The sequence below is a fragment of the Procambarus clarkii genome, chromosome 22, assembly GCF_040958095.1.
Source record: "Procambarus clarkii isolate CNS0578487 chromosome 22, FALCON_Pclarkii_2.0, whole genome shotgun sequence".
Classification (NCBI taxonomy): domain Eukaryota; kingdom Metazoa; phylum Arthropoda; class Malacostraca; order Decapoda; family Cambaridae; genus Procambarus; species Procambarus clarkii.
In genome coordinates, this window is record NC_091171.1 from 43,692,600 (window position 1) to 43,709,221 (window position 16,622).

The following is a 16,622-nucleotide window of genomic DNA, read 5'->3' on the forward strand; positions in this document are numbered from 1 at the left end:
TGGTTCGTCGGTGGGCTGTTTATTAGCTCCTGAACTGATCTGGGAAGTTGGCTGTGTGTGTGAAAGCTGGGTCACTTGGTGGTGGCATTGGTACTATAAGTTTTGCGCTAATTTTGAATGTTTCTCTTGTTCTGTGTGAATCATTTGAGAGTTGTGTGATGGTTTCGAGGCTTCAGTCTTTGTTAACTCTCTAGTTATCTAGAAAGCTTCGCTTATTATCTGGATATTTTCCAGGTGTGGTGGTGAATTGTCACCTGCTCTCTGCACCTCTGTGATGGGGCCAGTTTTTGGCTCTGGTCCCCGGTAGGCCAAACAGAACTCGCGCATCTGGTGTGACCAATTTGTATGAAGCACTCTAAGTGACATAGCTTCAGGAAGTCACTGGAGCTCATCCAGAAAGAAACATTTCATTACACTCAATGTTGGGTTTAATTTTATGCTGAATGTTGCAGGTGTGAGCAGTTACAAATGGTTAAAACTATCAGAAGTTGTGGTGGCCGAGCCCTGGGAACCTGGAAACAGCAGCCTACTGCTGGCTGCTCTTCGCATTCATCCTCCTCCTTGACATTATTGCTGATTTATACTGTATAACAGTATATATCAGGTTAGTTATTGATTGATTGATTTATACAGGAAGGTACATTCGGTTTATGAGAGTAGCATTGATGTTTTTACATTCTTGTAAAGCCACTAACACGTATAACGTTTCAGGCAGATTATGATCTGCTTAAAATGTAATAGTACAATGTAAATTTTGATCAGCACAGTATACTGGAACCTTGAAAACCAGGATCATGGTAATTCAAAAACCTTAAATATTGGAATGATTTAGCTAGCAGAACAATATCATCATTGATACAGGGACTGAAATTTTCAATTAGCAGTATGCGTTAACTAATTTTACCCATCTCGGTGTTTATTTCAAATAATAATAATAATAATAATAATAATAATAATAATAATAATAATAATAATAATTTGTATTTAAAATCAAAATACAGAAGACACAGTACAGTGGTTGAATAGTTATTTACATAAAATGCATATTTAAAAAAGCCTCTAGTATGTAATAATTCTGTTAAATTATTCAAATGTTTAATGTGGTGAACACATAATAATAAAAAAGAATTAAATTAACATATATAAACTGTTAAAGAAATTAGCAAATGATATACAATATTTAAGTGATACTGATAAAAATTAAAAGACAGACTATTTAGTGTCTAACGTTTACAATAATAGCAAAATACAAGTTTTTATTTATTTTGGATGAGGAAATGTAAATGAAATTTATTACATGATATTAATTAGATGTTTCTTAGTTTCTCTTTTAAGCTGGTTGAGAGAAGTAGAGGTTTCTACCTCATTTCGGAGATACAGTAATTCCACAATTTTGGATCCTTACCCTAATTTGCGTAGCATATCTGCTTTAGTTGAGTTTCACTCTAGGAATATTAAATAAACATTTTTTTATCTTGTGGTGTCCATGGGTTCTGTTACAGCCTACTAGGAAGTGAACGTTTGGAGTCAGGATTAGCACTGCAGTTTAGTTTTATAGATATAAAGTACACTTGAATGTGTGTGAACTGATTTGGCATTTAATATAATCAAGGATTGCAGTAAGGGTGCTAAATGATGTCTGGGATCATCATTTTATGCACCCATGAGCACCACACCAGAAATAAATATATCTCTGATATCTCCAAAGTCAAACTAAATCTGTGCGAACATTCCATGCAAATAAAAGGACCCAGTCTATGGAACTCACTCCCTAATGAATTCAAAAATGTTCAAACCTATGCCTTATTCAAAAGTAAAACTAAAAGGTACCTAATTTCATCCTCATAGTTTCCTACCTTTTGCCTCAAGCTCACTGTATCTTATGCTACCCACTTACCCAACATTAGTACTTAGGACATGCAACTTCACCACTGTAATCATTTCGATCAATTTATATTGTTGTTATTGTGTTGAACTCACATTTTTGCTACAATGTACCCAATAATATTCTTATCTGTTAGATTAAGGACCTTCCCGAAATGCTGTGGTGTTAGTGGCTTTGCAGTAATGTAAGAACATTAATGTAAGGAGTGGGGTTCACTGTTAATTGGCCAATTGGCCAGGTGGGAGAAGTGGCATCATTCACAAAACTATACCAGTGACTGTCACTGTGGTAAGATCACAAGTATTGAAGGGAGTGACCTCTGACTCCATAAGTGTTGCAATTTGAGGAGGGGGTTATTGTGGTTAATAGTGTCAAAAGCCTAACACAGGTCAACAGCTGCATGTATCAAGTCAAGAATTAAAGTGTCTGGTGCTTTTCTGGAGTTGGAAGCTATGTTCGCAAAGACTAAGTATAGCATGTTTGGCTAGATAGGAGTAAAGCTGTTTGTTCGTTAGTTTTTAAATATTTTTGACTACAGTATGTGGGTAGGATTGAAGTTCTAAAATTTTTAAATTCAGCAAGATTATCACCTTTATGAACTAGAATTATTCTAGCCCTTTTATGATTAATAGTGAAAGCTGAAAGTTTGAGTGCTTTGTTATAGAACAATTCTATTGGTAGGCTCATATAATTAACATCTGAAGAATTTGTTGGGGATAGGTACAGAGACTCAGGATAGCTGCCTAGAAGATAGTCCTTAACATTGGTTTGGGATGCTGGGATTTGCAAGGGATGTGAAAATGAATTAGAAGAAACTATTGAATTTTGTAGCAGTACCAGTGGTTGAAAGGATTCCCACCATCACCAGTTGATAGGCGGTCATCTGATTGGTACTATTGAAACCATATTTCCAAGGAATGGCAGCAATGATACATGATAGCAGTAAGCATAAATTAGTACAACATTTCTTGCTAGAACTAACAAATCCATTGATGAATGGACAATTGAACACCCAAGGAATCTAACATATTGCCTTACAACAAAATCCTCCCACGTAATTTGCAAAGAGTGAGCTGCCATTACTACTGTAACAGCTGCTTCAGTTTTCCATCACTACTGAACCTGCAACAGTAATCAAAATTTTCTAATGTGTGAATAATATATAACACAATTCAAGAACTATTGCAAAAATATTTGGAGCAATCTGGGGATTTGAACCAGCATTCTGAGTCACCCCAGCCGCACACCATAACTCACTATATACCACAAAAATATGCTATAAATAATTTAACTTGAATTCACTTGAGATACCAATCTGATATCACACAAAGTTTTTACAAATTACCCACATACACTCTGGAGTAGGTAATTGGGTTCTCCACGTTACACTCCCTTCATATTCTAGGCTTTCCTACTGTATTTGATGGAAGCATATGGTAGTAGAACCCCATTACCTACACCAAAGTGTACACCCACAATTTGTAAAAACTTCGTTTGGTATCAGCTCAGTACCTCAAGACCCCTAGTGGAGTGGATTTACAGGGATCCCAAATTAAATTATTTATAGAGTATTGTGGTACAGTGGATTAAGCACACAGCTGGGGTGTCCTAAAACGCTGGTTCGAATCCCCGGATTGCTCCAGTGATTTTCACAAAGATATATCATGCCATTGTGATTTCCTGGTGTTCACAAATTATTTCCATTATCATAATAACTCAAGTATGTAATTGTGCAGTTACTAAATTTTTATCTCTATCTTTACAGGCATCACAAAGGTGCTGGGAAACCGTGGTCATTTGTCACATTTAACAAAGGTACAGTTGATGGAAACAGTTTGAGTAGCATTTTATTACTGTTTAGCTTTGATTTAAGTGAATTGTATATATATATATATATACACAGAGTAGCACATGTAACGTAACTGTACTTTACGGCTCGTTGCACTAACAAAGACAAGAAATTAACAGTCTAGGGACATGAATAAGACTCTGTATCTATCCGCGTGCAACCAATATAAACCCGTAGTTACGTACATACAAAATAATTAGAACCAAAATCAACAGGGAAAAAAATATTACACCTGTATATATAAAAGTATTTATATTAAATAATAATGTATAATCATTCAGGAAATTATTCATTCAGGTATAATAGTAAATCAGATGACCTATTCAGATATATGAACTAATATATATAACTCCAGATAACTGTACTACTAATGCACAAACAGAAAATAAAACACAGAACAGACACTTATCTGTAATCAGACCAGTTGACCCTAGGCTTGTCTATCAGCTACTGAGCTACGTGGCGTCAGGACACCACCCCAACATTCGCTCCCTCCGCCTCATCCAGGATGAGGGATGGTAAATAAGGACTTTTTAATATTTACAACTAATTGAACAACCACTTGTTCTCAAAATACATAAGAATGCAAATAAAATATAATAGTTACTTTCAAATAATATAAGTTACAATGCCACCTGCTTAATTACAGTAAATTAACAAATATATGAATATTAAAAAGTGACATCTGGAACTCCTATAACTGAACAAGTCCAGCAATTCTAATTTCCCGAATCTAACAGGTATTAGACGTGTGAGGAAACAACCGTGCTCCTGTCTCACTGATATTGCCACACTACATGATAAATTATAAAATATATATATATATATATATATATATATATATATATATATATATATATATTTCTCAAGGAATTTCTCAAGGAATTGGGGTCCAAGCTCATTGACGTCACCAGAGACCCAAGGGCTTCCAGTTTTTTATTTCAGCGTCTCAGTGTGGCGATCCAGAAGGGAAATGCTTGCTGCGTCCTCGGTTCCTGTCCAGAAGCGGAGGAGCTTCAAGAGATCCATAACCTTTAGGCATTTGTCTTGTATGTTTTGTAACCTTTAAATACACAATAAAGGAAAAAAAAAAAAAAGGGAAGGGGGTGGTAGGAGAAAAGCACACAGAAACTGTATTGGAGGGGACCCACATTCCCTCCAATGCGTTATGTGTGGTTTCCTCCGAGGCTATGGGTCCCCCTTCTTCCAGCCAGAGGTGGTACTCCCTTCTCTATATATATATATATGTATATATATATATATATATATATATATATATATATATATATATATGTATATATATATATATATATATATATATATATATATATATATATATATATATATATATATATATATAGTTTGTGAGGGTACCACCTCTGGTGCCAATGTGGGGACCCATAGCCTCGGAGAAGAAAATAAAAAGTATTCAGAGGAGACCTTGTGGTTTCTCACTGAACACTAATATTATATATATATACTGTTTATATATATATATTATATATATTATATATATATATATATATATATATATATATATATATATATATATTATATATATATATATATATATTATATACTGTATATATAATATTATATATATATATTATATATATATGTTATGTATATATATATATATATATATATATATGTTTCATTGAATATGACCGCATATTCTGTATTTATTATTTTCTGGTTTAGGGCTTCTATCCCTCTAACTATTTTCTTAGCATCAGGGCTTAATTGAAATAAGAGTTCTCCAAAACTCATTTTCGTACTTTTAAGGCGAAGAAAAGAAGTGATTTACTATAGAGTGTATTACACTTATTTGTATAATTTGCACGACGTTTCGAACCTCCATGGTTCATTCTCAAGTGAACAATCTTACAATACTAGTTGATTTTATACCCGCATTAGGTCAGGTGATAATACAATGAAGGTGAAAAACATGGGGGGATACATAAGGGATAAACATAGGGGCTGCAGAAGGCTTATTGGCCCATACGAGGCATCTCCTATCCAAACACAAAGATTAATCCAGTGTATTTGGCCTGTTATGTTGGACATTGTCTTCTGTGTTGGCATCGATATGTTCTTGTCTTGTCCTTACTCTCATGGTGGGTAGAGTAAATAGTTCCGTGATTTGGGTGTTCATGGTAGGTCGCTCTATTCTTATGTGAATTGCCTCAAGAATTTGTAATCTTCTTGAATCTTGGGTTTTATCTATTATGCAAGTATTCTTGTTCAACATTTCTCTTGTTAGAGTAATGTCATGGGCTTGTCTCATGTGATTCCTAGGGGCACCAGATTGAAGATGGCATGTCAAACGCCTCGTCAGCTTGGTCGACGTCATACCTATGTACTTACATTGAAGGTTACATCCTTCGTGGGGGCAAGTGTACATGTATACAACGCTTGACTGCTGTAGAGGGTTCTCCGTCGGCTTCGGGCTGTTTTTGATAAGGAGTTCGGAAGTCTTCTTGGTTTTGTAGAATATTATCAGGTTTATGTTTTGGTTAGGAGTAGTGCTTTTTACTCCTTTACGGATTATTTCTTTCATTATTCTTTCCTCTTTTATATGTTCACTGTGCATGGTTGATTTGTAATATAATTTTATTGGGGGTGTTGTGGTTTCTGTTCTAGGTTCTGAATTATACCAACGGTCCAAGTGTCTTCTTATAGCAGCGTTTATTTCCGCGTTGCTATATCCGTTGTTCACCAATACCTGAGTTACTCTTTCAAACTCTCTACTCACGTTGCTCCATTCAGAGCAGTGGGTAAGCGCTCGACGAATATAAGCATTGAGAACACTGGCTTTGTATCTTTGGGGGCACTCACTTCTACCGTTCAGGCATAATCCTATGTTGGTGGGCTTGGTATATACGTTGGTGCTTAAAGAGGTTCCTGTTTTTGTTATTAGTACATCCAAGAATGGCAGACTGTTATTTTCACTATTTTCATGTGTAAATCGGAGTACTGACTCTCTCTCTAGGTGTCTTTTTAGGTCAATTAGTTCATCTGAGTCTTTTACTATTACGAATATGTCATCTACATAACGGCAGTATACAGTTGGTTTTTGTCTGCTACTGAAGACCCTATCTTCGATGGTTCCCATATAAAAATTAGCAAATAAAACTCCTAAGGGGGAGCCCATTGCTACTCCGTCTATTTGTAAATACATGTCTCCTTGTGGACTGATGAAAGGGGCTTCCTTTGTACATGCTTCGAGAAGACTTTTCAAGTGTGGCTCAGGTATGTCTAATTTGGGGGTGCTCTCGTCTCTGTATACTCTGTCCAGTATCATTCCTATGGTTGTGTCGACTGGGACGTTGGTAAAAAGGGATTCAACGTCCAGGGAAGCGATGATTCCATCGGGCTGGGTAGATTTGATCAATTCTAGGAAATCTGCTGATGATTGTAGACTAAACTTACTTGGAGTGTATGGAGTTAGGAGTTCATTGAGTTTCTTTGCCAGGTGATAAGTTGGGGTTGGTATTTGGCTGATTATAGGGCGTAGTGGGTTACCTGGTTTATGCGTCTTAACATTGCCGTAGGCATATCCTAAGCCATAGTCGCCTTGAAGTTTATTGAAATGCACACTACCTTTCTTTGCGTTGATTGCTGTAATTGTTTTGTTTACTTTCCGCTTAAGGTCTTCTACGGGGTTCCTCGTGAGACACAACCATAGGAATGATACTGGACAGAGTATACAGAGACGAGAGCACCCCCAAATTAGACATACCTGAGCCACACTTGAAAAGTCTTCTCGAAGCATGTACAAAGGAAGCCCCTTTCATCAGTCCACAAGGAGACATGTATTTACAAATAGACGGAGTAGCAATGGGCTCCCCCTTAGGAGTTTTATTTGCTAATTTTTATATGGGAACCATCGAAGATAGGGTCTTCAGTAGCAGACAAAAACCAACTGTATACTGCCGTTATGTAGATGACATATTCGTAATAGTAAAAGACTCAGATGAACTAATTGACCTAAAAAGACACCTAGAGAGAGAGTCAGTACTCCGATTTACACATGAAAATAGTGAAAATAACAGTCTGCCATTCTTGGATGTACTAATAACAAAAACAGGAACCTCTTTAAGCACCAACGTATATACCAAGCCCACCAACATAGGATTATGCCTGAACGGTAGAAGTGAGTGCCCCCAAAGATACAAAGCCAGTGTTCTCAATGCTTATATTCGTCGAGCGCTTACCCACTGCTCTGAATGGAGCAACGTGAGTAGAGAGTTTGAAAGAGTAACTCAGGTATTGGTGAACAACGGATATAGCAACGCGGAAATAAACGCTGCTATAAGAAGACACTTGGACCGTTGGTATAATTCAGAACCTAGAACAGAAACCACAACACCCCCAATAAAATTATATTACAAATCAACCATGCACAGTGAACATATAAAAGAGGAAAGAATAATGAAAGAAATAATCCGTAAAGGAGTAAAAAGCACTACTCCTAACCAAAACATAAACCTGATAATATTCTACAAAACCAAGAAGACTTCCGAACTCCTTATCAAAAACAGCCCGAAGCCGACGGAGAACCCTCTACAGCAGTCAAGCGTTGTATACATGTACACTTGCCCCCACGAAGGATGTAACCTTCAATGTAAGTACATAGGTATGACGTCGACCAAGCTGACGAGGCGTTTGACATGCCATCTTCAATCTGGTGCCCCTAGGAATCACATGAGACAAGCCCATGACATTACTCTAACAAGAGAAATGTTGAACAAGAATACTTGCATAATAGATAAAACCCAAGATTCAAGAAGATTACAAATTCTTGAGGCAATTCACATAAGAATAGAGCGACCTACCATGAACACCCAAATCACGGAACTATTTACTCTACCCACCATGAGAGTAAGGACAAGACAAGAACATATCGATGCCAACACAGAAGACAATGTCCAACATAACAGGCCAAATACACTGGATTAATCTTTGTGTTTGGATAGGAGATGCCTCGTATGGGCCAATAAGCCTTCTGCAGCCCCTATGTTTATCCCTTATGTATCCCCCCATGTTTTTCACCTTCATTGTATTATCACCTGACCTAATGCGGGTATAAAATCAACTAGTATTGTAAGATTGTTCACTTGAGAATGAACCATGGAGGTTCGAAACGTCGTGCAAATTATACAAATAAGTGTAATACACTCTATAGTAAATCACTTCTTTTCTTCGCCTTAAAAGTACGAAAATGAGTTTTGGAGAACTCTTATTTCAATTAAGCCCTGATGCTAAGAAAATAGTTAGAGGGATAGAAGCCCTAAACCAGAAAATAATAAATACAGAATATGCGGTCATATTCAATGAAACATGTTTGAAAGAAAACCTGCTGCCAGTATACACCAATATATATATATATATATATATATATATATATATAGATATATATATATATATATATATATACATATATATACATATATACATATATATATATATATATATATATATATATATATATACATATATATATATATATATATATATATATATATATATATATATATATATATATATATATATATAAAGGTAATGATGAAATGGAACAAAATAAGCTTATTTAAATTTATATACGTATCCAGCTAGGAGTACGTAACAACACATGCCTTACGAATGCTGTGTATCTGAAAATGCCAGTTTCCCGGTTTGGGTTGGTTTGGATACTAAAGTTCGGGAAGAGCAAGGTTAGTATAAAATGGTTCGGGGAGCTCATCATGCAAGCATTCGCCAGGCTTCGCGGCTCGGGGTGGTGGTGGGGGGGTGCTAGGGAGATGGTAGTGAGGAAGTGATGGAGGCAGTTCGAGAGGGAAAGATGTAGTGAGAGAGGGAGGGATGTAGTGAGAGAGGGAGGGAGGGAGGTAGTGAGAGGGGAGGGGAGGGGGAGATGTAATGAGAGTGGGAGAGAGGCAGGGAGGTAGGGAGAGATAGTGAGGGAGGGGAAGAATTAGTGAGAGGGGAAGAGTTAGTGAGAAGGGTGGTAGTGAGGGAGGGAGGGGGATTATGTATGTTATGAACCATGCAGTCAGTGTGTTAAATCGCTGACACCAGGCTACCAAACCCTCCCGCTCACATTAACATTATTGTCTTAGCTGTACAATATTTATGATATTTAATTTTATTTTCGTGTCAAGTTTACAGTATTACTATACATTAATAATCATTAACATATCTTATAGCTTCCAGTTTATTAATTAAACAAATAGTTTTACTTATGGATTATGCACAGTTAGTAATTACCTAAGTTACAGGATGAGAACTATGTTCGTGGTGTCCCGCCTTCCCAGCACTCTGTCATATAACGCCTTGAAACTACTGACGTTTTTAGCCTCCTCCACCTCCCCATCTAACTTGTTCCAACCGTCTAGCACTGTTTCTGAAAGAGAATTTTCATATATTTCTTCAGCAGCTTGGTTTAGTTAGTTTAAATCTATATCTCTTGTTCTTGAGGTTCCAGGTCTCGGAAATTCTTCCCTGTCAATCTTATCTATTCCATTCTATTTTGTACATAGTGATAATATAACCTCTTTCTCTTCTAGTTTTGGCATACGTATTAAATGCCTCTAATCTTTCCTCATAGCTCTTGTCCTTCAGTTCTGGGAGCCATTTAGTTGCATGGCTTTGCACTTTTTCCAGTTTGTTGATGAGCTTCTTTAGATATGGGCACCATACAACCACTACATATTCCTAATCCAGACCACTTTTATAATCCTTAGGAAGCGGATATCAATTGTTGATTCCCAGGGTAATTCAGTTATCATCATATGAAGATTTAAACAATTATTGTCTAGGCATGTGCAATGCAAATTTGGATATAATAGGTCAATGAGGATATAATGGAGTTTATCTTGACCCTTGAAAAAATATCCTGCTACCATTTCATGGTAGGAATACGGTTATCATCATGAATGTTACTTGAGGAATGCGGTCATCGTGATATGACGATTTAAGCAATTATTATCTGGGTTTTACATGTATTATGCAAATATGTATATAATAGCTCTCTTTGGATGTAATTAGAGTAAAACAAGTGATAAAGCCATCGGTAAAACATCCGAGGACAAAACAAAAATCATCAGCACAGTTGAGCACCCGGTGTTGACAAATTCCTGACAGCCTTGCAGAGCGCCGCTAGCCAGTGAAACGATAAATATTCGTTTAAAATATAAAATAAACACATTTTCATGTTTTTTCTTACATTTTGCATACAAATAAATAATTCTATAATGAAAAATTATTTTTGGAATCTTGTTATTTATTTGTGCATAAACGAATATGACCATTCCTTCGTAGGCACTGACTAAGGGTTAAACCACTTTTGCATGTTATGTACTTTAAGTGTATTTATTTATCTAAAGAGAATAAAATAGATTTAGAGTGAGAGTAAGCAAGAATAGATAATATGCACAAAATAGATGTGAAATATGGAAGCAGGTTCATTTAGTAATTGAAGTAATTTTAATCTGTGTAACCAGTACAGAGCTATAGCGATATTGGAGGGAATGGAACTTAAATGTGTCTGTGGGTATATCTTTCAATTCTAATTTCTTCGGCGGTTTACTGTTACTTATGAATTGCAATTAGGAAATTTCTTAAGTGCATAGAAATACAATGAACCTGAAAATGTTTGAATTAATGTAGAACATAATCATCATTATTTCCAGGCAACGGCAACCAAGCTTTGTATGATGACACAATAGGTTTTGGTGTTGAAAATCATGACTCGCTTGCATCTGCAAGACAAATTACAGCGAAAACTGAAATTCACACTTCATATGCAGACCCCAGACTAGTCTCAACCACAGCTCAAGTCAATACTCCTGCTATACGTCCACAACCTCAATTCAAGATTCCTGCTCCACTACCGCAGGTTTGTATGAAGCTCTAATGAAAGTGTTGTAATGATATAGAACTTGACATCAGTAAATATGGCTTTAGCACACATAATATTTTGGAAATCACATCTAACACCTCACATTCATTAAAAATTAGTTTTATGTGATTTCCAAATTTTAGTTGATAGGGTACAGCTCAAGCTCCTGGTTTTCCATCTTCCTTTGCGAATTTGTTGTAAATGTTTAGTTTTCTATTTTTTTTGCACAACATTCTGTGAGTTGTCCAGCTGTCAACAACTCACTTTGAGAAATACTTATAATTTCTCGTACATATTTTTCCTTGGTTTTGTAGGCATTCTAAGGTTCTACTATTAGTCTAGATAATGAAAGTCTCAATATCCATCTATACATATCCCTTGACGTTGTCGAAAAAACCGACATCATTTACTAACTTTTAATACAATATGCAGATAATTTTGCTGATTTTGTACTAACAAATTATTTTAATTATTCATTCAAAGAAAACGAGGATATAATTGCCATGTCGCTATTAAATTCACCAGCTAAATAATGTGATTTCTTTTTAAAACATCAGTCTCTGGACTGTAAACATCATAAAAATATTTCCCTGGAACGAACTTAATTATCAGTACTAAATCAAATTAAATATGAACTCTCTTTCCACTTCTTGATAAATATGCATTTGGAGGAAACACCGATGGGGAGGGAGAGGGATTAACCATTTTTCAAATTGGAATGGAAAACGTGCCGTGTTGACCTCCCGAGTATTTGGAAACAGCAAGTTATTCTCGCGGAGTTTGGCAGCACAAATTGACACCACCGTATCCAGGGAAGGCATTTTATCTATACAGTATTCATAATATGTTAGAAAAGCTCTTATTTATTATATAATATGTTGTTTACGGTTTGCTGTATGAACAAAACAAACTCAAGGATGAGCAATAATTTTACCTTTTCATTTCAGAATATTAGTATATAAATGTAAACTGAATATTTATGTGTGGCAAATTTTAGGGTGTAAACTCATTGGCAGGTAAATTGAGACGTGAAGTTATTAACATGGAGTCACTCAGAAACGGGAGCCGACGTGACCGATCTTGTCCCATCCTGCACATAAGGTCGCCAGACCAAGAGTCTGGCTGGTTACTCACTTGTTTACACCATTACCAAAATGTTGAAGCCGTCTAGTGAGATAAGGCTTTAAATTTTATTCACTAATCATTGTAGTCTTAACAACTTAGTATCTCATTTCCTATCAATCGATAATTTTGATTGATATGATATATTATTATTAAACCCCCCACGCGTGTGTAGGAAACTACTTGTGGAAAAATTAAACATACAGTCCACTATCGAAATAAATTAATGTAAGAAATAAATTAATATAAATAAATTAATAAATAAAATAAAATAAATAGATAAACCCACGAGTCAGTTTTCCCCACAGATGTACTATACTTAAAAGCAGTTATGTCTCATCCCTTTCTGTCTGTCTTCCCTGATACGCTCTAATTTGTGCTGCTTCACAATATACTGCAGTTCATGATTGAAATTTCCAGAGTGCAACAAACTTGGAAGTCTTCAAGAAAAAGCTGGATAATTTTCTTTAAGAAGTGCCTTGACCAACCGGGCTGTGGTGCAAATGTGGGCCTGCAGGCTGCTCGAAGAGCCTTGGGCTTGGCTTGGAGTAGAACAACTCCCAGAACCCCATCCAGGTTCAGTCCAGGTCTTCCCTACTCGGTTGAATGGGTTGTGTGTTTTGGTTTTTACCTTCAGCATTCTTGGTAGCAGTAGTGGGACTCAGCAATAGACCCTTCCTGGGTCTGAATTTGAAATCTCTTTTCCATTTGAGTGTTTTGCTTTTCCTTGCCTCTACCTGGTTCTTGGTCAGATCCAGTTTTCATTTATTTCATGGAATCCTTCTTTTGGCCAGGAAATTCCATGGTTTTTTAGTGCATTACATCATTTGTGGTGCTCTCTTTCTCTTCTCTACTTCCAGGGACTTCCCCAAATTTGTGATTTTCTTTGGAGTTTCTATCCTTGCTTTCCGATTTTAATCTGCTGCACTTTTACAATTGGACTTCGCTTTCCATTTTCTCCAGGTTTTGTATTATGCCACTTCTTAGGGTTGGTTGTTACCCATTTATTCCTGCTTGATGGCTGTGTCAGTTTCTTGCTTTGTTCGTGTGCTGCTTACCTCGTGTGTTTCTGGACCAGGTATTGTTGGCTGTCCTCCCAGGTGTTGGCTGCTCATTTCTTGTTGTTTCTCGCTCTCGTGCTGTCCTTCTGTTTGGTGCATGGGTTGCTAACCATTGCCTCGTATCGTTAGTTTGTGCCTTGTTTTGTTTTAATTTATATTTCCTACATTTTATTAAGAGCAGTAATTTATTTAATTTTGTCTATGACTTTTTGACCATTCCTTCTTTATTGTGGGTTGAGTTGTCCAGGGGTCCTAGTATTTTACAAGGCTCAGCAGTACCAGTGCCTTATGGACACCTGAACCTAGAGTGAAAAGTGCATGTAGACCAGACAGACATATTTAAACATAGCTGCCTGAAGGTCTCTTGTCATTGCCACCCTCTTGGATGGCAGTTCCTGGGAGCAAGAAGACATCTCAGATATAAGGGAGGGACACAGATGACAAAGGTAAAAATGGTATGACAAATATGTAGCATACTAAACACAATTTGAAATCCATTTTCAGATCAATAGTGAGGTGGTAACAAGTGATCTTACCGACGAGAACTCCAGCACAGAAAATATCTATGAAATTGTCACGATTCGTATTCCCTATGAAGAAGTTGAAGCTTACCTTAATAGAATCGTCAAGTCTAATGAAACCTCGGAGGAATTTAAGGTTGGTTGTTAAATTATTTCAGTTGGTATGCAAATATGTATGAAATAAGTTTAAAATAAATGTACAGTGACCAATCATAGTATCTTTGCCTAAGGGCATGCCAAATCCAGCAAATATAACAATATATAAAAACAGTTAGCAATACTACAATATTTTATGAACAAAATTTACAGTACTCGTCAAAAGTATGTTGCACCCCACTCCTGCACCCCTTCCTCCCCACAACAAACAATACTGTACATAAGAATATTTCAAGTATTATTTAATTGTATATTATAATTACCTTATAATACTTGGATAGGTGGCTTTTATTCTTCCTAGTTTGGAGGCGTTGCGGTAGGTGTTCCAATTAAATGTTTGCCCAAGACTGACAAATAGCCTCCTCAAGCCTGGATATGGAGGTTGTCTTCGCTCTCCAGCTCCCTCTTAACCACGTGCCAGAGGTTCTCAGCTGGGTTGAGATCCAAGCTGCTACCTGGCCAATCCTTTGTGAAAGGTACCATGCAGTTATCAAGCCACTTGGTGACAGATTTGGCATGTGAGCAGGTGCACCATCCTGTTAGAAGATGCTGGCATATGGCTAGTATAACTCAACTCATAAATGTGGCAAGATACAGTAGTCACGCAAGATGTACTCTCTAATGAACATTTTAGAACATTCAAAGACCTTCAAGAAGTTTTCCTGGGACGCCCAAACCAAGGATTTTGTGATGGCATCACATCTCTGTTTTCCTCCCTAAACTGCACAGAATACTTTCTCACTGATGATTTAGCTGCACTGACCAACAGATTTACTCCCTTAGTTTAGTGGTCTGCATCCTTTAAAACAATGATCTGAGCAATGGTTTCATTGCTTAGTTTCTTGATAGGTGCCATAGCAACAATATAAAACCACTTGCACTATTAAAATGTGTAAAACAAGTCGGGGTGGCAGAGCAAGATGCAGCACACAACCACTCACCATAGCAGCCTGGAGCCAACTGGCGCCTTTCCTTCAGGTACCTGCTGGCAGCTAACGAGTACTGTGATGTAGCCGCCCCATACTTCTGTCTAACCTCTTTAACCCACAAGACCATTATTCTTTTTTCGCCATAAATATGTGACGCCTCGTGCAGTGCACCCCATACTTTTGACGAGTACTGGAGGGGATTGATTATAGTATAAATTGTATGTACAGGTATTTATATTTTAATAAGGACAAAATGTGTAACCAAATGTGTAACATTTTGAACAAACTTTAAAACTGTGCACTGATATTTAGTAATGGTTTGTCATAGTTAATATTTTTCTTACCATTGAGTGTTTAACCATTTGTTATTTTTGCTTTAAAAGTAATGTATTTCTTGTCTTTATATAATAGATTAAATTACACAATTAAATGAATATTTTCATGATAAAACCAATAAACAAAAATGGTACTTTCATTTATGGAAGTTCCAGCTATTTATTACTACAGTATTGACAAAATAAAATAAATCAAGAGTTTATTAATGCAGAAATAAGATTTGTAAAATTTGTTATATATGTCATGTGTATTTTGTCATTAGTTCTCAATGAGGAACTTCGTGTGTCTTCGGTCCGTGACTCTTTGGAGCTGGTTGCTTTGGGTAGCTCTTCTGCTGAGGTCTCGGGGTTTAGCTCTCCAGGCTGTTCACATTCAAGGCATGTCCCGCTTCATTCGTCTTTCCACGGGGTGGACAATCAACGCTGCATCCTTCCTTTGGTTTTGCTGGACGTGCGGGCGCAGGAGGTGGACCTCTTCGCGTCAGCATGGTCTCGGCGTCTCCCATTGTACATGGTGCCGTTCACCGACTGTGAGGCCGTCAAGGTGGGGGTTCCTGTACCTCTTTCCCCCAGTCCAGCTGTTACTCCAGGTCCTGGCTCACTTAAAATCCTATAGGAGAGCGTCTTCTCCTGGTGCCATGGTGGTCGACCCAATCTTGGTTTTAGGTGCTGCTTACTTGGAGTCCGAACCCGGACGTCATTCTACGGCTCTGCCTCTACCAGCAGATCGGGCCAGTGAAGTATTAGCTGGTTCGCTTTACTACTCCGCACTTCGCATCTGGTCTTTCTGACGTGAGTGTATCGCTATTTCTATGGTGTTCAGGTGGCTTCTTTGATGGGGTCCCACTTGTAGTCTTCTTC

The 16,622-nt window shown here is 37.0% G+C and overlaps 1 protein-coding gene across 5 annotated transcripts in view; it reads left to right on the forward strand.

Moving 5' to 3' along the window:
• LOC123761307 (uncharacterized) overlaps window positions 1–16,622 on the forward strand; it is a 183,572-nt gene that overhangs the window by 116,945 nt on the left and 50,005 nt on the right. For all 5 annotated transcript variants that reach the window (XM_069328914.1, XM_069328913.1, XM_069328911.1 and 2 more), the window contains exons 22-25: window positions 453–604; window positions 3,651–3,700; window positions 11,429–11,634; window positions 14,325–14,477. In XM_069328914.1, coding sequence (XP_069185015.1) covers window positions 453–565 — 113 coding nt within the window. In that variant the 3' untranslated portion in view covers window positions 566–604; window positions 3,651–3,700; window positions 11,429–11,634; window positions 14,325–14,477. The remainder of the gene's footprint in view (window positions 1–452; window positions 605–3,650; window positions 3,701–11,428; window positions 11,635–14,324; window positions 14,478–16,622) is intronic.